Source organism: Ammospiza nelsoni, chromosome 13 (genome assembly GCF_027579445.1).
Source record: "Ammospiza nelsoni isolate bAmmNel1 chromosome 13, bAmmNel1.pri, whole genome shotgun sequence".
NCBI lineage: Eukaryota > Metazoa > Chordata > Aves > Passeriformes > Passerellidae > Ammospiza > Ammospiza nelsoni.
The window spans coordinates 15,569,598-15,592,190 of NC_080645.1; the positions used below are offsets into that span (position 1 = coordinate 15,569,598).

General features: G+C 50.6%; 3 protein-coding genes and 2 non-coding genes across 6 annotated transcripts; 3 read left to right on the top strand and 2 right to left on the bottom strand.

The window, feature by feature from the left end:
• Positions 1-702: 702 nt before the first annotated feature.
• Positions 703-14,296, bottom strand: CENPT (centromere protein T). Of its 2 annotated transcripts, none has more exons than XM_059481302.1 (13): positions 14,088-14,296; positions 13,065-13,191; positions 12,463-12,556; positions 12,148-12,281; positions 11,280-11,313; positions 9,912-10,054; positions 9,026-9,454; positions 6,174-6,350; positions 5,645-5,848; positions 4,943-5,030; positions 3,524-3,700; positions 2,660-2,764; positions 703-1,067 (listed from the first exon to the last, which is right to left on the bottom strand). In XM_059481302.1, exons 2-13 carry the CDS (start codon positions 13,087-13,089, stop codon positions 944-946), a joined length of 1,734 nt encoding a protein of 577 aa, XP_059337285.1. In that variant the 5' UTR covers positions 13,090-13,191; positions 14,088-14,296; the 3' UTR covers positions 703-943. The 2 variants fall into 2 exon arrangements, with proteins under 2 accessions (XP_059337285.1, XP_059337284.1); XM_059481301.1 differs by lacking the exon at positions 14,088-14,296 and adding an exon at positions 13,741-14,064.
• Positions 14,063-16,882, top strand: THAP11 (THAP domain containing 11). Its single transcript, XM_059481303.1, has one exon. The coding sequence runs from the start codon at positions 14,063-14,065 to the stop codon at positions 14,792-14,794; it is 732 nt and encodes a 243-aa protein (XP_059337286.1). The 3' UTR covers positions 14,795-16,882.
• A 997-nt stretch (positions 16,883-17,879) lies between these two features.
• Positions 17,880-17,962, top strand: TRNAL-CAG (transfer RNA leucine (anticodon CAG)). Its single transcript has one exon. It is a non-coding gene; the product is annotated as a tRNA-Leu (tRNA).
• Positions 17,963-18,109: 147 nt separating this feature from the next.
• On the bottom strand, positions 18,110-18,192 carry TRNAL-CAG (transfer RNA leucine (anticodon CAG)). Its single transcript has one exon. It is a non-coding gene; the product is annotated as a tRNA-Leu (tRNA).
• An 852-nt stretch (positions 18,193-19,044) lies between these two features.
• PLLP (plasmolipin) lies at positions 19,045-21,837 on the top strand. Its single transcript, XM_059481637.1, has 4 exons — positions 19,045-19,170; positions 20,455-20,628; positions 21,000-21,119; positions 21,219-21,837. The coding sequence occupies exons 1-4, from the start codon at positions 19,057-19,059 to the stop codon at positions 21,330-21,332; spliced, it is 522 nt and encodes a 173-aa protein (XP_059337620.1). The 5' UTR covers positions 19,045-19,056; the 3' UTR covers positions 21,333-21,837.
• The last annotated feature ends 756 nt before the right edge of the window (positions 21,838-22,593 follow it).

A 22,593-nucleotide genomic window follows, 5' to 3' on the forward strand; every position in this document is an offset into this window, starting at 1 on the left:
TGCTCTTTGTTGTAGCAATGGAATTATGTTTTGAAATAACCCTTGCAAAGTGCCTGCCATTTGGATTGGCACTGCCTGCTGAAGAGATTTTAACTGCTGCACTGGTCCTTGTGCCCTTCAGTGCTGTTCAGAACCTGTTTAACCTCCAAGAGCTGGGTAGGATTTCCAGGAGTCCCTCTGAACTGTGCCCTGGGCTGTGGTTTGGGAAGGCTGTACTGCACACCCAGCACAACCCAGAGGGGAGCAGGATCCACACTTGCAGCAGGGTTTAGGACAGCCTCAGATGGGGACAAACAACTTCTGCCACACTGAGTGCCCAGAAGGAACTGCAGAGAAAGTCCAGAATCCATCTCCATCCCTCTGACACTGGTACTTGTTTATTATTCAGGCATTATTCTTTCCCAGCTTCTGAACTATCCTACAAAGTCACACCCTTTGCTGTGTCAGATCTCATTCCTAGTGTGGTTTGGGCTCCCTGGAAGTAGTAAAACCACACACAAAAGCTTTGTTTCCCTGTGTGAGGAGCACAGCATGGACCAGCATCTGCCTGCACAGGAACACCAGTGGAAAGCAAAGGGCACCATGGCTGGCATGAAGAGCACCCACACAGCCCCCCAAATCCCTGCTGGGAACAACCTGAACACCACAATGCAGGAGCCTCTCAGCTCACTGGCATAAGCAGCATTGGCATCACAAAAAATACATGTAACATTTTATTTATCAGAGCTGTACAAGTATCCAAAGGTAACATACAAAAATATGGATAGTCAAATGACTTGTAACAAAGGCTGGTGAGACCCAGCAGGGTGGTGTGGTGGCCACAGCACAAGCTGCATCTCCTCAGGAGAACATCCAGCAGTGGCTGCCTGACTGGGTGTGTGTGGAAAAGCATCACCTGGAGCAGTGGCATGAAGAACCCTGGGAGCAGCCACCATGCCCAGCTTCACTTGCAGGGCAGGACTCTGTTCCCACTGACAGCCACGGGGATGAGCAGCCTGCGGTACTCCAGGGGGAGGTGACGCTCTATCAGCACCCTCAGAGGCATCTTGTCTGTCACCAGCCCCTGCCTGGGCCAGAGAGAGCAGGGGAGAAACAAGAGCTGTCACTGAAATGTGTTTGCACTCAATGCCACAGCAAAGCTTTCTTGCAGTGATGTGTTTGCATTTAAGAGCTGAAATGCTCTGACTGCTCATGACAAACAAAAACTCGTGTTTGCAGGCAGCTTCTGAGCTCCTGTGCATGGTGCAATGCAGGACTGCTCACACAGCACAGCAGACAGATCCAGAGGGGTCCTGCAGAGCAGCTCCCACTGTTTACCATGGGGATATTCATCTCTATTGATCAGGACCAAAGTAGAGGCTCATTCTTTATAAATTCACAATCCACCTACCATGGGATAAATTCTACCCTTTGAAGATGTGCACAGAATGATGGGACAGAAGGAAATAGCTCAGTACCCAGATTTGGCATTTGCCAACTGGGCAGGCTATGGAGTTTTCCTGTACACCATTTAGCTGACTGGCCTGAAAAAAATCAGCATCTCCCAGTTTTGTAAAAAGAAAGGAAGTGCAAAATTTTTCACACTTCCCATTTGGAAGGAACAGAGATGCTGTTCTTATGCATGAGCCAGCAATTCCTGATCTCTTTATGAGGCAGTAACAAGGCATAAAGACACCTAGAACAAGATGAAACAGCAAGTGCATGGAATTCCCAAACCAGGACAAGGAACACACTGTGCCTCCTGGCCTGTTCATACCCCAGCACCAGGTGGGAAAACAGAATCTCTGCATCAGGACAGCAACAGATTCTTCTTTTTAATCAGCAGCACCAGCTCACCTACAGAGGCCCATGCAAAGCCAGAGTCATCAGCTGTGCCCTGCACTATCCCCCTGGTGACTTTAACATCACATGTGAAACTCTTCCAGTGCAGATTAAGAACAACCACCCAGAGTAAGGACTTTAAATGAAAAGTGGTGGATTGCTTCAGGCCTCACAGAGAGCTTCCAAGCCAAGAATAAATCCCTTGTGTTTTGGTGACGGAACAAAGTAAATCCAGGCAGGAGCTGGGGCAGCTGTGAATGTCCAGAGGACAAAACAGCAGTGAGGCAGCTCTGAGAACAGCTCTTCAGGCTGCTGTCCAGCAATGTCACTGTTAGGAGAGGCCAGCCCTGCCCACTCATGCTGGGGGCTGTTTCTCCTGCTTTTAAGAGGAATTGTCAGTTTGGATCCCAAGGATCAGCTTGTGCAGCAGCAGAAGAGCTGTATTTTGTTTGGAAGAGCAACTCACCAAAAAGGACAGCAGGACACGTGAAAATGCTCAGTGTCAGCTGCAGATGATTTTAGCAAAGAGATCACTCGGGGATGCAAACAGTGCAGCCCAGCTTCCCTCTTAGCAGTTCTCTACTACTTGTACACATTCTACACAAATCCCTCTCCTCTTGGTCCCTCACTACTACTTCTAGTCCTTCCACCATCACCAAATGGTGCAACCCAAGCCCAGGGATGCCCCCTGGGACAGAAGTGGCCTCACACAGAGTCAATCCCAGATCCCATACTATGCAAACACTGCTGGTGGCACATTCAGGCAACAACCAGGTGTTACTGGGGTCTCAAAGCACCACCAAACACGACTGCAGATTAGTAACAACCCTTCCATTACCTTCTCATGAGGACTTCCAGGTCAGCTGCCTCCACTGTCTTCCTCCCTGCATGGCGGCTGTAAGCCTCCAGATCATCACTCAGCTGCTTGAAGTATCTGTCTGAGCTGAGGGGGAAAATCAAAGCAGATCAAAGCTGGTGTGAACACCAGCTACTCACCCCCTTCTGCAGGGAACGCTGCACCACAGCTGCTCCTTGTGCAGGTCACAGCCTGCCAGGGAAAGCTGGGGGAGAAGAAACTCTCCAGCCCATGAACAAAGCTTGGCTTCTCAGCCCAGGCTCCCTGGAACTTCAGTGCCAAGACAGCTGTGAAACAGCTGCACAACCAGAACCCTTCCCAAACTTCTCACAGCTGCAGGAGCAGGGGTTGACACCAGTGACAGAGAAATCAGCACTGAGGCAGATACTGGCTGCTGCAGTGACAGTGCTCAGACAATACACAGATTTTCCTCATGAAAGCCACAAGGTCTAAAGGTGCAAAAAGCTGAGAAACCTGGATTCCAATGGAACACTGCACACCCTCACTGTGCCCAGCATGATGGCCACTGTCCAGAGCCACCCTGCTCATGGAAATTGATACAGACAATCTGTGTGCTACAATTTGTTGGGACAAAACCCAGATGCTCCTGAAAGACAGCAATGATCAGATACCCACATGGCAATATACAGCACTTTCCACATTTCTGCCCATTTTTATCAAGCCTCCCAAGACTTTTTCAAGCTGAAGAGAGATGGCTGTCAGCTTGTCAGTAGCACTCTCAACAAGTTTACTTGTTGAGAGAACAAGAGGAGAAACAAGGGGAAAAAAGAAAGGAAAAAAACTCAATGGTAAAAATAATAGAAAGAGCAGTTTGTCGCTACCTACCATTTTTCAACAATTTGGAATGCATCTCTGGTCACTGGCATTTTAGCAAAATGTCTGAATATCTCCTTTATCAAACTCCTGGGTACTTGAGGCTCCCGTGGTTTCTTCTGGGATGTTCTCAATCTCTTTGGAACTGTCTTAGGCTGCAGCAGCTTCAGGGGAGAACTTTGAGGAAAACTGAAAATTCACACATTGAAGAAGGGAGAGGCAGAGGACACCAGGCTGAGTTTGGAGAAACCCTAAGCTGAACTGGAAGGGATAAGAACTACCCTGAGCTCTTCATTCTTTCTCCCTCCCAATTCTTCAAAACTCTCATGGCCACACAGGGCAGTTTGCAAACAGTTCATGTGGCATCCTGGCCTTGACAGAAGCAATCCAGGCTCAAGTTGCCTTGATCCCAGAGTGCTCATGTAACACACTGTCAGCAAACTGGAGTTCTCTGCAGTACATGACTGCAGTTTCCACTGCATCCCTGCAATATCCCCTTTAAAGTAGTGCACAAAGTTTGATGCACCTCTGCATCTATTGACAGGGGAAACTGCTCTGCAGGGAATCCTTCTACACTATTAAAAACTTCAGTGGGGGCTTTTTTTGTGGGTTGTAGGGTTTCCCACCCCTCCATTAAACAAGACTGTAAGTCCTAAAGGAAATTACAATTATCGTCCATTCTAAAATAGGAAAAATTGTAATATGGAACAGTTAAGTGAAATCCATGGATTCACTCATATATAATTGGAAAACAACAGAAAAAATTAGAATCTCAAGTTAACACAGGCAAAACCCCAGAGAGGGTGTGTGGATTACTTGACTCTCTCCAGTTCACCCATATGTGGGCAAAAGAATTTTGTCTTCTTGTTTATTGCTTTAATAGACAAAGCTCTAAAGTCATGGGCTAGAAGATTCCTCCTGTTCCCTAGGACCCACAGCTAGTGCTTCTGATGAAACCAAATTTCTAGTCAAGAGACTGCAAGTGTTAACTAATTTGGAGTAATGCAGAGGACAGGTTCACTTTCTGCATCTAAGAGAGCTCCATTTTAGTCAGCACATGGCAACTGCACACAGCTTTAGACTTCTGCAGTCAATACAAGTATGTACTCCAGGTGATCAGTGTCTTGCCATCTGTAACTCCCCCTCTTCTGCAAGGGCCTCTGTATCCCTTACTAGAGTCTATGGCTCCAGAGTGGCTTACCAATTGAAAAACTCCTAGGAGTAGTTTTGATGTTTAGCACAAGAAAATATTACAAGAACGTTCATTGGAAAGCCTCAAGGCATCAGACCTGCCCTGGAAGAGCACTGACATTCACTCACAGACTTCAGCACTGCTCACTCCCTGTGGCAGCTGCCAGAGCAGCTGGCAAAGCCAGGCTGTGCTGTGCCCCCAGCCCCACCTCTGCCAGGCTGGACAAGGCTTGGACTTACCTGGGAGCAGAAGGTTTTGCAGGTTTTGCTGACAGCAGGAGGTTGTGGGCTGGAGCTCGGACAAATGCAGGAGTCTTCATGGAAACCTCTGGGAAAAAAGTACTGGAGGAACTGAAGTGTCTTCCCAGAGCTCCTGGAGCAGGCAGTGCTGCCACAGCAGACAGAAACCCAGCCAGCTCCCACATGGCTGTGCCCCACAGCACCCTGAGCCAGCAGGGCTGCTGCAGTGCCACCCCCCAACTCCTGTCACACGGGCTGGTGGCTCCCTGTGCTGACCCTTGGGCTGGCCAGGCTGCAGGGACACACACTCAGGGCCAGGCTGCAGTGGCTGATGGCTGGGTTAATTCAGGTTGCCATAAAGCTGCAGCCTTTTTAACCAGTGAGAACTTCAAACTCTAGAAGTCACCTCTGTCATCTTGCTAAGCCACTGGCAAATTCTCCTGGACAAAGGGACAAGCTGAGCTACAGAGTCACATTACAAGGGCCAGACTATAAACCTCTCCCTGTCTGCAGACTTTCATAACTCCCTCCAGGCAAGGCTCCTGTTACCAGCTCTCACCTGCTCTCTGCTATGAACCCACAGCAGTTTCCTCCAAGTCTAATCTGCCTTGTCTTTAACTTCACTCTTGAACTTCTTCACTTCTTAACAAGTGAGAGCAGGACAGAAAACAATGTAACAGAAGTGCTGAGCAGATTCCTTACCTTGACTTTCAGGCTGCTCAGCTTCATCCTCAGCAGCCTCTCCCACTGAACTATCCAAATTTAGCATCATAGCCTGGTCCTGTAGTTCATCTCCTTGTTCATCAGTTTCATCTACTGGAGTCACTTCAGGTTTTTCAAATGAGGAAAAGGCATGAGAGGGCCTGCCCAGACTTTCAGCTCCAATGCCTCTGTTAATCTCATGTTCTAGATTTCCAAAACAGAAAAAATAAAGCACTGAAACAAAGATCTTTGCCTGATTCTGGAGCTTCCACTAGTAAATTTTAATCAAAGATACCTGCTGTAACTATGCACTTCTAAACACTACTGCCAGTACAATTTTGGTTTCCCTTTAAATAAAATGCAGTCCTCCAGCTTAAAATAACAAAATCAGTTTGGTATTTCCCCAGTAATTAGCCCAGCTTCCAGAAAACAAAGGAAGTTAAGTGTGTCTCTCAGCACTGATGCCAGCCATGCAGCATGAGAGCACTGTGGCACTACAGAGAGCTGCCAGCATTAGAGGTGTCCTCACCAGTTGTGGGAGAGCTGTGGGCTCCAGTGCTGCCTTCTTCCACTTCCTTTCCTGGTAAAGGAGCCACTTCTGTTTCACCTCTGCTGGCATGTCCTGCAGTTATCTGCAATTCTGCTTTTTCAGCCAGTTTCTTCTCCAAATGTTCAGAATGTCCAGCACTTGCACCATGTTCTGCAGCTAAAATAAGAAATTCTATCATACATCTTACCTACAAAAAAACTCCAACCAGCCACCAGCAGACAGTTCAACCATCACTGGAATTATTTGTGATAAATAAACTCAGACATAAGCTGTAAATAAGAAAAGCAAATGCAGTTCCCTTCACAGCTGAGAAATGCCCAACTTTTCCTGTGTTTGCTCCACAGCCACCTAATTAGGGGCCCATCAGATCCCAATGAAAGAATTTTACTTACAGTAAGCAGGGCTCCTCCAGATCTGCCATCTCTATGGCCATTTTCAATTTTGGTGATTGTGTAAAAGACCAATTTCTTTTCCTTTAAATCTAACAATACCTGGAGTTTGTGCTCAGATTCTCCTCCTCATTTCCTTCATTTTTCTGAATAATAATTTTGTAAGAGATATATTCCATTGTGGAGAGAAGAGAGCCTAGAGTGGTTTTAACCATGCAGGACAGGCCTCTGGCATGCAGGATGAGAAATAATACAGACAATGACTTGCTTGTGTTTAAAAACTTGAGCTACTGACTACTTAAGTATTCCTTTTTCCTTTATACTACATATATAGTCCACATATCTGTTACTATGCAGCTCAGTTAAGCAGAAACCCACACAGGTAATTACTTGGTGAAAATTGGGCACTCTGACATCATGACACACATGACAATGCTGTCACTTGCTGAAGGGTTTGGAAATCTTGGCTGGGTCCAGAACCAAAAGCTGTCAAACTGCACTTTCACCATTCTCTCCAACAACTGGGGGTTTTCACACTGAAAAGTAAAAGTGTGGCAAGGCCTTGGGACCCCCTAACCCAAGTGAAGGGCACAAGGAAATCTGGCCAAAGGTAGTGCAAAAATCAGTTTTATCCATTTACTAACCAGAATATTGGGCTGCCTACATCAACACAGGGCCTAAAGTGCAGTGCAATATTAAGCAGCTTAGATTAGCCAGATGAGGGCTCTTCATCTTTCCTATGGGAAGCTGAGCAGTAGTACAGATCTGCCAAAACATATGAACCTTGATTCCACTTCCAGTCACAGCCCACTTTTAGAGAGCTTGTCTGGAAATGACCAAGGATTTCTGGTATGTCTTGAATTATTTCCAGCATCTACTGCACAATTAAGTCTTATTTTAATCTGAGTAAAATAAGTTTTATTTTACAGGTCACCTGAAAAACTCTGTTTAAATCAGATTATACTCCATTCCTTTCTACAATGAAAGTACTTCTAACCCTCTTGGAAAATCTTTTCCTGTTCCACTCCATTCTCTGTATTAATCATCTCTTCTTCTGTATCACTTACTTCTAGGTCTTTGATTATATGGGACACAACTTGTCTCAAATGCATGCGGGAAACATTGAGAGTGACTGGGGATCCCAAATGTGTACTTGAACTTTTGGAGGGCAGAGAGGAGTTCCATCTATACACACCTAGAACAGATCATTAATGTGTCTCCTGACAGCTTTTGGAATTTTCTTTTAACCTTCCTGGTAAATACAAAACCAACCAAGGAGGGAGAAGAAGACACACAGGAAACATTTGTGTGTACTTCAAGTTTAGGGAGTTGGCATGGAACCTTAGGAACCAGTTGGAAAAATCTTTGCAACTGTTTTTCAGCTGACACTGAGGAGCAACCCCACCAGCAGCCTCCTGTGGTAGAGCAGAACTATGTCACCATTGACATCTGACATGAATGCCTTACTAACTCCAGCATCTTAAAGATCAGCTCACTCCCCCTCCTCTTCCCCTCATTGGATCCAGTCCCCTGTTCCACATCCTCCACACTCTGCATTATCTTTCCCTTTGTCCTAAAAATGCCTGCCATTGGAGCTCTCTGAGCAACTAACCTTTTGCTGTTCATTCCTTCTCTTGTCCTTTCAAAACAACTTTTGCCTGGTCCAAGCAGTATGAGGAAAATACTGTGCTCCCATTTACACAACCAGGACAAGGCCAGGGAAATGAATGCCAAGGAGAGGCACCAGGGGAAAACTGGCAAGCAACAGGAATTGCAAAGCACTGGTACAGAGTGAGCAGGGAGGCAACTGCCTCTGCCCAAAGAGTTGTAAGGCCCTGGAGACAATGGAGAGGTTGGCTGTGACAAATAAGTGACCATACCACAGTGAAGGTCTGGACTAGGAACTTCCAGATTCCTTCCAAATCTGTCCACATGCCCTACATGTTATCTCCTTACTTTTGTGACCAATTTAGGGTGCCCACTTCTGGGGTTCCAGTACAAAGGAGAGAAGGACACAGTGGAGAGCCCAGCAAAGGCCCACCAGGACTGAAGCATCTCTCCTAGAAGGAAAGGCTGACAGAGCTGGGACTGCTCAGCCTGGAGAAGAGAAGGCTTAGGGCAGATTTTAACAACATATACAAGTGCCTGAAGGCAGGGTGTAAGGCAGACAGAGCCAGACTCTTCCCAGTGATGCCCAGTGCCAAGAGAAAAGGCAGCTGGCACAGACTGGAACATGGGAGGCTCCATCTGAACATAAGGAAGGCAGTTTGCAGTCAATACCCTTGCAGACTCCTAAGAGCCACTTAAGGTCCTGGGCAACTGCTCTATGTGGCCCTGCCAGGGCAGAGGGGCAGGAAAAAATAACCTTGAGGTCCCTTTCTACCTCAACCACTCTGTGAGTTCAGATAACACACCTGCTAAGCCTTAACCCATAGTACTCACTGCAAACCACCTCTTCTTCAGTATCAGAAATCATTGCCACTGGGTTACTCTGCTGGGAGTGATCTTGCTTTTCTTCTCCCTGTTTTGCAGAGGTTTCTGGAGATACATTACTCATTCTGTCAACATGCTCGTCATCAAGGCTTGTGCTCTTGGAGTATCTTTGGGTCCTTCCCTGGTTTGTGCTCACACTGGATACCAAACCCTCCAGCCTTGCTTCCTCTTGATCTGCATCAGAAATTGGGCTTCTCTGTGCTGAAGTTTTTGAATCTGACAGCTGGGGTTCAAGAGCAGACAATTTATTTTGGCTCTCTTCATCCAGCTGGGGCTGAACAAAGAGCTCTGTGCTATTCATCATCATTTCTGCATCACTGGTCAGCATGCTTGTTCGAATCCCAGATGCAGATTGTGAGTCCACAAGATCATTCTGTCCTGTTGAGAAAGTTTTTAAACAAAGTTTGTGTGAAAAACTGTTCAAGGTCACAGGGACACACTATACTACCAGAACTTGTGCAATTCACCATTTGAGTCATTCAACCAAATTTTACTCCTCTTCAACAGATTAAACACTGACACTGTACGACCCCACTTCTCTGCCCACAACTCTCCCTATCAAACAACAGGGACTTCAGTACTCACAGATGAAGAGGATCCCAAATAATTCCTGTGGTTTAATGACCAAACTGGGCAAAGTACACATTTAGGTGCATAGAATCAAAGGAACTGCCAAGGCAGAACCTCATTCTAATTCTGCCTCCCAAATCCCACTCTATTTCTGTCAATGAGTTAGTAAATTTTAAATTCTAAAATACAGACCATGCTTCAATAGATGCTTCTAAAAGCCCCTTTAATATAAGGCCCAAAAGAGAAATAACAGCACTAAAGAAACCTTTGCTCTTCAGCAGGTTCTGTTCCACTCTGCCTTCAAAGGCTTGCATGTCAACAGCCCTGCGGGTTTTGGGCCTCCTCAGCAAACCCCTCTTCTCAACGGTGTCTGGGGCCAGCAGGGAACCCACAGACATGCGAAGGGACCTGCAAAAAGGGGGGAAAATTGTCAAAATCAAACACCCCACCTTCCCCCTCAGAGTACGTGCAGACATGATGGCTCTAACAGCGACACATTTTGCACCACTAGGAGAAACTTCCCCAAAAAACCCTTGAAGGTTATGAGTCGGTCTTTAAATGAATTGTTTATTTTCATACCATCACCCAACATCAGGATATGTATGACAGAGATCAGGAAGCAGACTGTTTTAAAGCTTCCCTGAGACACTGCAACACTACAGCTGATTAAAGGGTCAGATTAAAGATTTTTGTTAATTTTAAAAATCTTAACATGACAAAAAATAAAAAAGGGGAAAAAAAAGTTTGATATTAAAGACATACCCTAGATGACAATGGGGTGGTAGGAAGACTTCCCAATAAGTTTAAGAATCTACTTATTATTAATACTCTCAGCAAAGTACAGCTACCAACACACTGAGACTGGTTTAAGAGAGAGCTGACAGCAACACCTGAAGCACAGGAAATGTTTCTCACTGCAGGAGTTTTGCACCCTGAAGACTGACAATGCTCAGTGACCTCCTGTCCCTCTCTCCAGGCAACCCCATTAAAAAACGGGGTTCAGAGGGCTCAAAGACAGAAGTACAGAATGCAGCCCCAAAAAGCATCTTGTGTGGCACCCCAGGCAAGGGCTGCAGTGAGAAAGGTGAAATAATGTGCTGCTTTTGGCCAGGGTCATTTGCAAAGTACACAGGCAACACAAGAAAGTAAGTGCTTTGACTCACTAAAAAGCTTTTAAAGTCCAGAAAATACTGCATAGCCACAATTGATGTGATAAAACTATGAATAGGCAGGGATAATATTCTAAAGTATATTGTGTACTCATTTACAGAATATTCTAAAGTATACTGGGTACTGATTTACATAATATTCTAAGGTATATTGTCTACCAATTTACTGCTGGAAGCATGAGAATGAAAGGAAAAAAGGAATGATCCAAGCAAGTGAAAAGAGGAGCAACAGTAGCAATACAAACTAGACCAAGCCAGGCACACAGTGCAGAGGCAGTTTCTGAAAATCAAAAGGTGGGTGAGTGCAACACCTGGAAATTCCATCAGCAGAGGGGCAGATGCCTGTGTTATAACACTAACACAGGTCTGGAACACAAACCCAGGCATCTGCACTGCTCCTCACCCCTTCAGATGTGATCACAGCCAGGACAAACAGAATTTAAGACATTTTAATTTAAACTCACCGAGTCATAACTGTGCTGTCCAACGCTGACTGAGCTAGAAAAAGTGAATGGCACATTAGCTGAGAAATTACACACCAGGCTACAGGAACATCCCAATGGATCTCCCTCTTTTCAGAGCCAGCCATGCTACAATCCTCAAACATCATATTTTGGTACAAACAGAATTAGATAATGGGGTCATTTTACCATTTCTTGTCTACATTTCAGAATTGCATATTAGACATAAGCAATTTCTGTAAGGGTAAGAAAGAGATTTCATTTATTTCAATGTAAATTTAACATGGCACATACCCCCACATTTAATAATTTTAATTTTACCACACTCATAACAAGATGTTAGGTCTTGGTCACAATCACCCTTCAGCAACCCAACCCAAACACATCTGGAGTTTTAGAAACACAGATAACTATTCCACAGACTCTTGATGAAACTGGAACTCAAACCTGTTCTGCTCACAAAGAACTTTATCATTATTTTATATAATTGTAATGGAAAGTATGCAGTTCTTTGTATTTTAAAGTTTCTAGAACCGAGAAGAAGACAGGGTTCCTCTGGAGACACAAAACTCAAAAAGCATCAAGTTGCAAAAGTAGGCAGGAAATTATATACTTGTTATATTATATATATATATATAATTATTATTATTATATATAGTTGTGGCAGAGCCACAACTTGGCTTTAAAAGGTTTATTTAAAATTTGATAGGATGGGGGCTTTTACTTTCTCCATTTTCCCCTTTGCATGAGATATTGCAATCTGGATTCCAAACCTACAACTGGGCAGCTCCTGACAGCTGAGCTGAGCAGGGGAGAAGCAGCTGACATCAAATGCAGCTCTGAGTAAGATAATTCTTGACTGCAGCCTTACCTTGGTACTGGGGAAGTCGTCTCTCTGCTGCCCTCTCAAATTCAGAAATGCTGAATTTCCTTCTCTTCTTTTTCATGTTGAACACAGTGATAGATGTGTCCTCAGGAGCAACATCTGGCAGCTGCAATTCCCCCCTGCCAAAACAAACCAAGCTGCAGAGGCATTTCTGATAATCCCACCTGACAAGATGCAATTCTGATCACTGAAACACAAGTAGAGAAGTCCTGCTCCCCAATCCCACCACAGAAACTGCAGCTATAACAGCAGTGTAATAGAAGTGTAATGAAAGTGTAAATTACAAAAAAACCTACTTACATGCTGGAAACCCTCTTAGATGGGACTTCTGAATGAGCTTCTTCTGTGTCTTCATGGTTAGATATCTGAGGTGCCAGTGGTGAAACTTGGGGCTCTGCCAACAAACCACAACATTTCCTTTCCTCAATTCAATATAGCAGAATGTCACATCTATACTACAGGCTGTAAATAACATTTACTAGCAGGTGAAAATAAAGACCTAGTGAAAACTGTGTGGGTTCTGCTCCTGGAAAGGCTGGCAGTGACAAAGCCAGTGGTGACAGGGGGCAGCAGAATAACTCACAGCTGATCCTAAACCCAAAGGCAGCACCAGGATCATGTGCTCAGTCACCAGGATAAGAAGACCAAGTGAAGAGGGTTTTGAAGAGGATCTTCAAAGCTCTGATTTCACCAGTGCAAAGCCTGGTCTCTCAGGCAGTTGTATCCTGAATTCAGGTGTCCTGAAGTGACTCTGCTACATATATCAGTCATACAACAATCTGATTTCTGTTTTGTGTATCGGGGAAAGGATAATGGGCCACCAAGGAACACTCTCTGTTTTCTTAACTTTCCAAAACCATTGTTTTTCTGTTCTCAATTCTCCTGAAAAAAAAGAGACTTACGGTTCTGCATGACTCTCTTGAGCATAAGCCGTGGTGTGCCATTTTTGAGATCAGGGAACACTCCCAGTCTCTGCTTTGCCAAGGTGCTCCTGACAGATTTACTCTTATTTTCTACACTCGATCCAGTCTAGAGGGAAATCAAGACACAAGCAATTCAAACTAGTATTTTTATTATTAAAGACGCCAACACCAAAAACATCCCACCACCCATGTTCTAATAACAAGCTAAGCAGGCTGATAAGAAACTTTTCTCCAAATTCCAAAGAGAAATAGCGCGTATTGGCTTTTTGACAGCAGTGACACTTCCCGTGTGGATGGGAGACAAATCAGCCCGGGGCATGACCCAGGGGGGTTCCAGCATAAAATCCCGTTCCTGTGGTATCACCCAGGGTAGCTCCAGCACGAAACCCTCCTATGGACGGGATCCTGAGTGGCCTCAGAGCACAGCCGCCATCTAAACCCGCCGAGCGCCCTTGGGTCAGGGCTTTCGGCCCATTTTCCACGATTAAAGGCGAACAAGGGTGAGGGAGCGGCCTCTGCTCCTGCTTCAGAGGCTTCGTTGCTGTCTCAAACGGAGAGAGACCGGGCGGTAAATCCCCACAGCGTCTCTCCTTTCCTCCCTTTTTCCTTTTTTTTTCCTCCGCTCCCGCCCGCCCTTGCAGATCCCTCGGGGCACCTGTGCCGCCGCCCGCGCGTTGTGGCCGCTGCGCCTGAGGCCGGGCCTGGCCCGGGGCCGCCCGTCAGCCATGGCGGGTCCGGTAACGGCCGAACGGTTCCCGCCTCCCACCACTTCTCGCGAGACGCGCGCGAGCGCCGGGAGGGGCCGCGGCGCAGTGTGGGGCGGGTAGTTCCGCCGGCGGCGCGGTGCATTGTGGTCCGCGTAGTTCCGGGGCGGCGGCGGCGGCGGCGGCGAGAGGCCGCGCGGGCCTTGTGGGAGCTGTAGTTCGGCGGGGCCGCTCGCCCCGCTCGCCGCGGGTGTCCCCCCGCCCCGCGAGGCCATGCCGGGCTTCACCTGCTGCGTACCGGGCTGCTACAACAACTCGCACCGCGACAAGGCGCTGCACTTCTACACCTTCCCCAAGGACGAGGAGCTGCGGCGCCTCTGGCTCAAGAACGTCTCCCGGGCGGGCGTCAGCGGCTGCTTCAGCACCTTCCAGCCCACCACGGGCCACCGCGTCTGCAGCGAGCACTTCCAGGGCGGCCGCAAGTCCTACCTGGTGCGGGTCCCCACCATCTTCCCGCTGCGCGGCGTCAACGAGCGCAAGGCTCAGCGGGCCCGGCGCCCCCGCCCCGCCGCCGCCGCCGCCGCCGCCCCGCAGGGCCCCGCGGCCGCCGCCGAGGCCCCTGCAGGGGGCGCGGCCGAGGACGTGAAGCCCATCGACCTGACGGTGCAGGTGGAGCTCGGGGCCGCCGCCACCATCGGGCCCAGCCCCGTGCGGCTGCCGGTGCCGGTACCGGCGGCGGCGGCGGCGGGGGAGGAGAGCCCGGTGGAGGGCGGCCCCCCCGATCACTCGTACTCGCTGTCGTCGGGCACCACGTCGGAGGAGCTGCTGAGGAAGCTGAACGAGCAGCGCGACATCATCGCGCTCCTGGAGGTGAAGATGAAGGAGATGAAGGGCAGCATCCGCCGCCTGCGCCTGGCCGAGGCCCAGCTCCGCGAGGAGATCCGCGAGAAGGACCGGCTGCTCCACGCCGCCAGCGCCGGCACCCGCAAGCGCCACGGCCTCTGAGCGCTGCCGGCGCCCGTCCCGGCGCGGGGCTCTCCGTCCCGGAGCCTCCGCCGCCCTCGCTGCGGTGCCGGGCACGGCAGAGATGGGATGGACCGCGGCACCTCCGTGCCCGGCTCAGCCCACGCCACTGCAGCCCCCGGCCGGGCAAGGCCGTCGGGTTCCCCCGCCTAGACTGGATCAGCTCGGTGCCCAGCGCCGTTATCGCCCCGACGTTGTCTCCGGTGTCACCTCAGCCGGGCCCATCAAACCCGCCGTGTGCGAGGTCGGAACGCGCTGCTCGTAGCGTGGATGGGACCCGAGCCGTCTCTAAGTGGACGTAGGGTATCGGTTTTCAGCAAATAAACTCGCTCTGTGTCAAGTGAGGTAACAGCAACACTACCCTGGAGAAGGCGTGTCCGACTGCCGTGGGCGCTGTCCCCATCGCAGGATGGTCGGTGATGTCGCGTTCAGCCTCGCTCAGTGGAGGAAAGCTTTAGAAACCCTCTCAGGGTGATGTGTTCTTCAGTAAATTACTGATGCCATAAAAGACTGCTGTTCCTAGCGTGACAGAACCCCCAGATTAAAGAGTGTTCTTGTACCCGTGTAGTTTCTGCTTTCTCTGCAGCGTGTGTGTATTGGTTACAGATGTCTCCATGCTCTCGACACCAGTAAGGATTACAGTCTGGTACAAGGAACACGGTGGCATTTAACAGCTGTAGTTTATCTCATTGGCTTAAGACTCCCTCTAATGAAATGGAGGCTTTGTAACACATTGGAATTTTAATCCTTGGCTTTCGTTCTGAGATCCAGGATGAAACAGAAGTGACTTTACCTGCAGTGGTTGCAAACCTTTCTTGTCTAATCCTAAACTAGTTGGCATGACTAATAATCTGTACATTAGGCAAGACCATTCTAAAACCTGCTTGTGTGTTCTAAACCAAGATTTATGAGTATTGTAACAAATCTATGTGGAATGGTTGTGTAGTTTCTGTTTCTAGCCAGCATCAGTCCCTTCACTTTCTGCAACAGGAAACCAAATCAGCGTTGGCTAGAAAGAGAGTGGAGTGAGGGTAGCAAAGCCACGGGTTTGGCTTGGTTATGCACTTCCAGCCTGGCTGGTGGAACACATCCCTCAGCATTTTGGAGGAGGAGGAGGAAGAGGGGAGTGTGTGGTGCCCCAGCATGGCCCTGTGGCAATGGGCAAGAGGATGGATGTTGAGAACAAAGGGCACTTCACCACAGTGTGCCCACATTCACCTAGGAGGGAAGAATTCCCAGGTGTTCCCTGGCTCTGTGAGATCCTTCTGGAAGCGGAGTGCATTGTGCTCAGTAGATTGGGATGTCACTTTTACTAAATTTTATAGAGGTATTTTCTAAATGTAAAAAGTATCTTTAGTTTGAAATTATGTAATCTTTGTAACACTGGCTAATGTAGCTTTACAACCATCAGCTTCAACACTGTATACAGCCGAACAAAAGGGCACCGTGGGGTTTTGTAGCCGGAGGTTTCTCTGTAGATCCTGAAGCCAGTTCAGCTCCAGGTTGTCACAGCCTGCTATGTGATGCATGGGTCATTTTTTATTAACGTGTGTGCCAAGTTGGATGGTCATCTGTAAGGATGCTACATGTCTATCCATGTACCAAGTCCTTGCTATTACTTCAGTTTAATTTATTCTCAATCTGATATGTGGCTCTCCAGCTCTGTGCTGTACTGATTTTTCTGCAAGTCGAGTTAGCGGCGATTTTTTCGTTGGGTTGGTTTGGCTTGTTGTTTTGGGTTTGTTTTTGGTTTCTTTTGTAGGACAAGCAGATACCTGCTCCACCATGGGATCTAACATTTGTGATTGGTCCAGCAGCTCTAGATGCTCCCACCAAGAGAGTAGGCAGCACAACATCCCTCCTTGCAAACGAGGCTGGTTGTGCCTCTGAGCTCGTTCAGAGCGTGCGTGTCCTGACAGTCATGGTACTTTTCCTACCATCAGGAGGCACTTCAGGATGTTCAGCCATTTGGCCTTGCTGGACTGGTTACCTGCTGGACTGTTTGACTTCTCCAGGTTACACTGAGGTGCTAACATGCTTAATTTTAATAAAGTATATTTTGTTTTCTTACGTTTCCTGTCTCCTTGTGGTTTATGTGTCTATTTCTGAAAGGTTGTGGCTGTAGCTTTGTCTTTTCTTTTGTAACATCTTTTTTTTCACTGCCAGCTCCACAGCTGGAACAGCAGGAATATCTTTACATTCATGTGGGGTGAGGAGGAGGAGTTTGAGCTCAGTTCAGTGTACCACACACCTACCTGCACAGAGGTTGGAACCGTCAGTCACAGGATGCTCTCTGTGCAACCTGGAGGGATTTGAGCAGGGAACCAGGTTTCCCCCAGGGCTCTCCCCAGCATGACTCTCCTGTCTAATGCCTGGTGGAGGAAGGAGAAGGCATGGCCTCCCATGAACCAGCCTAGTGCAGGGAAGAGCTTGCTTGTACTCTTAGGACTTCTAATTCCACTTGCCAGAGTTCCTGGTTTCAGATTAGCTTAGAGCTATTAGTCTCAAGCAAATGTATGCAGCAAAAACTTTCACCTGTATCTCAACCATCCCATTTTTGTGTTAAACTGGGATTGTTAAATGCAGTTGCAGGATGGGAAGGTGATGGTCCCACTCTGTTCTGTGCTGGTGCAGCCTCATCTCGAGTTCGGGGAGCAGATTTGGGCACCATAGTACAAGAAGTATTTAAGGCTGTAATAGAGCATCCAAAGGAGGCCGTGAGGATGGTGAAGGGTCTGGAGGGGAAGCCATGTGAGGAGTGGCTTGTTCAGCCTGGAACAAAGGATACTGAGGATAGAGCTCATTGAGGGCTTCAGTTTCCTCAGAAGAGGCACCAGAGGGGCAATGCTGCTGTCTGTGACCAGTGATAGAACCTGAGGGAACGGCTGAAGCTGTGCGTGGGGAGGTTTAGGCTGGATGTTAGGAAAAGGTGCTTCACGCAGACGGTGGCCGGGTTTGGAGAAAGCTCCCCAGGGCGGTGTCACAACCGATGGTCTAAAAGAGCTCACGGAACGTTTTCGCACAACGCCCTCAAGTGTAGCACGGGCCACAACGGTCGCTCAGCGGTGTCAGGATGGCCGAGCGGTCTAAGGCGCTGCGTTCAGGTCGCAGTCTCCCCTGGAGGCGTGGGTTCGAATCCCACTTCTGACAGCTCAAATGTTTTTGCGTTACACTGGCCTGTAGTTATTTAGTTAATTGTTTTTAATTGCGCGCTTTTGGTCGGTTTGTTTTTTCTTTCCCGCTCCCGCCCATCTTCCGCAGCTAAAAGCGCCCGCAGGCAGGCGGCGCAAAAGTAGCTGTCAGAAGTGGGATTCGAACCCACGCCTCCAGGGGAGACTGCGACCTGAACGCAGCGCCTTAGACCGCTCGGCCATCCTGACCTGCTGAGACAGCCCTTCTCGTTGCCGCACCCCATCGCAGATCCCAACCGAGCCACTGTGTCCGGTCACTGCCGGGACAGCCCCGGGACAGCCCCGGGACACCCTGGGCACCCCCGGGACAGCCCCAGGACAGTCTCGGGCCCAGCCCTGAGCCACAGGCTGCATTAACGACCTGCGTGATGGGGCCCGGAGCGCCCTGGGCACATGACACCAAACTGGGAGCAGTGGCTGATCGTCCAGAGGGTCCTGCTGCCACCCAGAGTGACCCGGACCAGCCCGGGATACGGGCTGACAGGAATCTCCCGGAGTGGAGGCTGATGAGGCTCTACGCAGATTGACCTGAGAAGCTGGAAGTTTTCAAGGCCACGTTGGAGCCAGTCCAAGGGCTTGGAGCAACCTGCTCTAGTGGAATGTGTCCTTGCATGGCAGGAGGTCGGAACGAGATGCCTTAAATCACTTCCAACCCAAATTATTCCAGGATTTAACAAGGAGACGCGTGTCGCCCGGCCCCCGCCGAGGAGCAACGCCAGGCACCGGGATGCGCCGGATGCCACCGAATGTCCCCGGTGAGCACCGAGCAGGACACGGCTGCACGGAAGGTTGCGGTGTCCCGGGCTGCTCCAGCAGAGCATCGCCGGGATGCGGGGAGCGGGGACTGTCGCGGTGGGGCCGCCCTTTGTCGGCGGTGCCCCGGTACGGGGACACGGCCGCACACCGGGAGCGCAGCGCGGCGCCGGGCGGAGGCTCCGGGGGCGGCGGGGCGGGGGCAGCGGCAGCGGCGGGGTCAGCCCGGCCGCCCCGGAGCCACCCGCGCCCCGCCCGCGGAGGGGCCGTGCCGGGGCCGTACCAGGGCCGGTGCGCGGCATGGCGGGGCTGCCCGGCGCCGCCAGAGCCCGGAGCGCCTCCCCGGGCTCCCCCCCGGCCCTGGACGGCTCCTTCCTGCTCTCGCCGCTCGGGGGGCTGATGTGCGCCCAGGCCGTGAGTACCGGGGAGGGGGCGCGGGGAAGGAGGGAGGGCATCACCCACTCGTGGGCTTTTCTGCAGCTGGAAACAGCCCGGGCTCTCTTCGGCTGCCACTCCGACCCCATCTCCGCTGTCTAACCCTGAGTAATCCCCAAACCTAAGACAGTGCAGCCTCCTCTCTCCTCCTTCACTCTGTAAACCAGAGGAAAAGTCGGATTCTTGTCCTCATACCCCTTGCCGGTTGTGACTCCGCTCAGTGCCGGGTGGTTCCCAGTGCCAGGCACGGGCTGATCCGTGCGGGCATCTCCGCAGGGCACCGTCGATGGGTCGGGGCGTGTGGAGCCCGGTGACTCCAGGGGAGCTGTGCTGGGGGTGCCCCTGAGGCTCTCACGCTCCCTGGAACACTCTCAGCTCTCCAGGTTGTCCTCCCAGCCTCTCAGAGGAGCCCAAGGGTCCTTGTCATCATATCGAGCAGCAGCATCAGCATCGGAGCCGGCCACAATAATCTCCCGCTGGTGCTGTCCCCGGGACCGCGGTGCCGCGTGAACGCACAGGGGTGGGAGTTCAGCTGCGGACAGGGCCATTCGTGACCTGCCCACGGTGCTGCCCCTGGGCCTGGGAGCCTCTTTGCTCGCCCCCTCTCCTCGGGGCAGCGTTGTGGGATGTGCCCTGAGCAGCCACTGTGAAACAGCTGGCACAGACCTGGCTCCTGGCGCCTGGCTCCAGATTCCAGCCCCTGGGCATGGCTGAGCTGCTGGTGGCATAGAGACAAACGCTCAGGGTAGGGGCTGGGCAGGATGCTGCTGGGGGTGCCTGGTAGAGTGCCAGGAAAGAGAGATGAAAGCAAGGCCAGCAGCCGAGACCTTCCAGCTCTGCAGCTGCTCCCACCTCTGCAGCCCCTTGCTCAGGGCACGCTGTTAAACCTCCCCCTGCTTTTCCCCGGCAGCAGTTCACGCGTGCCACCTCCCACTCCTGCAGGAGCCCCCTGCGTGTTTCTCCCCAGCACATATTTTGTGATCACGAGTGTTAGAAATGGATGTGACAGACAAGGAGGCATTGTCGGGGCAGCCAGGGCGTTGGGCGCGGGCAGGACAAAGGCTGTTGTGTTCCTTCCATGACAATGGGCGGTGCGGGCTTACACAGGGGCACGCCGGCTTTCCAAGGAGCCCTTCTCCTGCCTTCCTGAAGTGAGGGGAACCCACCTGCTGTTGGTGCTGGTGTGCCTGGGCTTGTGGGCGATGTTCTGTGCTCCCCCTGCAGGAAGCAGCCCCTGAACAGGTTCCCCTTTTTCCCCCACAGGTGCTCGGTTTGCTGGTGTGGTCTCTCATCGCTGCCACAACGTACCACCTGCACGCGGCCTACGGCTGGGTGATGTTCGTGTCCCTCTTCTTCTGGATACTAACGCTCCTTTTCTTGGTGATTTACCTCCTGCAGCTTCATCAGAAGTTCTACATGGTCCCCTGGCCCCTCGTGGTGCGTACCTGGAGGGGAGGAGGGGGGATCCCAAGAGGGAAACATCTTGGAAAGGTGGTCTGGGAAGGCTTCATTCTCTTCTGGGCTGATGGAACCGAGTCCCCTGCACTTTGCACAGTGACGTTGTTTCATTCTGCCCTTGAATTGCTTAGAAAATGCTCAAAATAGAAAGTCCTGTGTCAATCCAGAAAGTTAAAGCCACCAACTGCTGCAGTTGTGGGTTCATTCAAAAACCTCCCAGCACAACCTGGGGAGCATTTAATTTGTTCTGGGGAATGGGGAGGATTGTGAATCCGAGCCTTTTGCTGCTGCCTCGCCCCAGCATGCCCGATCCTGAGCCCAGACCTCAGGAGCTCCTCTTTGTTTCCCAGCTGATGATCTGCAACGCCGTGGCCACCGTGCTGTACATCACAGCCTTCGTGACGTGCGCGGCCGCCGTGCAGCCCACGTCCTGGCGGCAGTGGGACTACAACCGGCGAGCCGCCGCCTCCGTGAGTACCGGCGGGAGGGAGGGAGGGAGGGAGGGCAGGGCCGAGGGCTGGGGCAGCCCCTGTGCTCACCCGTGGGATGGATGTGTGCTCCTCTTCCAGTTCTTCGCCTGTGTCACCATGATCACCTACGGGGTGAGCACCTTCTTCAGCTTCCGCGCCTGGAAGGGGCTGGGCAGCAACGCGGCCACCAGCCAAGTGAGCGACCACGCGTGAGGAGGAGTGGGCAGCAGAGCCCGGCCACCCTGGGGCCAGCCCGGGGCCACCCTGTGCCAGGCTCGGAGCCTCGTGTGCCACCAGGGCCCGTTCTGGGAGCAGCCTGGGCTGGCAGCAGCGCTCAGCACTGGCTCACGAGGATGCTGCCCTGTGGTTTCTGAGGATGCTCCCAGCTGATGTGCCCACAGCACAACACGGACTCGCTGGGGCTGCAGCTCCTGCTCATCCCCGGGGCTCACCTGGATCCTCACCAGAGCAGCTCCACTCAGGGGGCTCAGCCAGTCTGGCACAGTGCAATACTAAAACTGACTAACCCAAGCCCAGGCTCCCCTCTTTGCTCATTCACAGCTGCAGTGTAAGTAATGCAATTAACAGGGTGCAGAAACAGCGGCAGAGCTGAAAGATGAGAAGTGAAGCAAGGGAAGCAGTCGTAACTGCTCTTCTATTGATTTCTAACAATTTGAATAGAGATTTTATGCTTTAAATAAAAACATTCCTGAATCCAGCACTGGAGTCTGTCATGAGAAAACTTGTGAGAGGGCAGCACAGCGTGGTGGGGACAGCAGAGAGTGCATTGCAGAGGTGGCTGTTCCTTCCCCTCCATGTGGGCTTTAGCCCATGTGGGCTATGGAAGGAACGGGGCCACAGCGTTCACCTCTCATTGCTTTATGCACACACACGCTCAGAGTGTGCAGCCAAGACCACAAGAACACCAACCAGATGCCAAGGCTTTGATCACTCCCTCTTCCTGGCTCAGCACCACACTCTCCTGAGTTCACCTAATTAGCCAGCAAGTCAATTTTGCCCATTAGCTGCAGGTCATTCTCAGAAATTACAATCAAGTCTGCAGAAGCTCTGGGAACACAGGCAGGATCAGTGCCTCAGGAGAGGGAAGAACCACACTGCTCCCCCGTGCTGCAGACCACAAATTCACCTTTTGGCTGTTTGAGAAGTGATGCCCAGCCAGGCAGAGCAGCTTTTCCTTTCACACCCTCCTTGTACAAGGTACTAAAAGGAGATTCAGTGAGTTGCAAAGCTGGTGCATGGTGAGCTACACTGCAAATCTTACTGCATGCCCTGCAAGGGAAAAATTTTACCAGGTTGTCTGCAGAGGATCAGGAAAGGGAACTGCATTGATGGAAGGTGAGAACTGAAAAGGAACTGGACACATGGCATTGACCCATGACACATCTGCCTTTATTTGGCTGTCAGTAAGTAAATCAAGGGTCAAATTTCCAGTTATGAATGTATAGACATATAT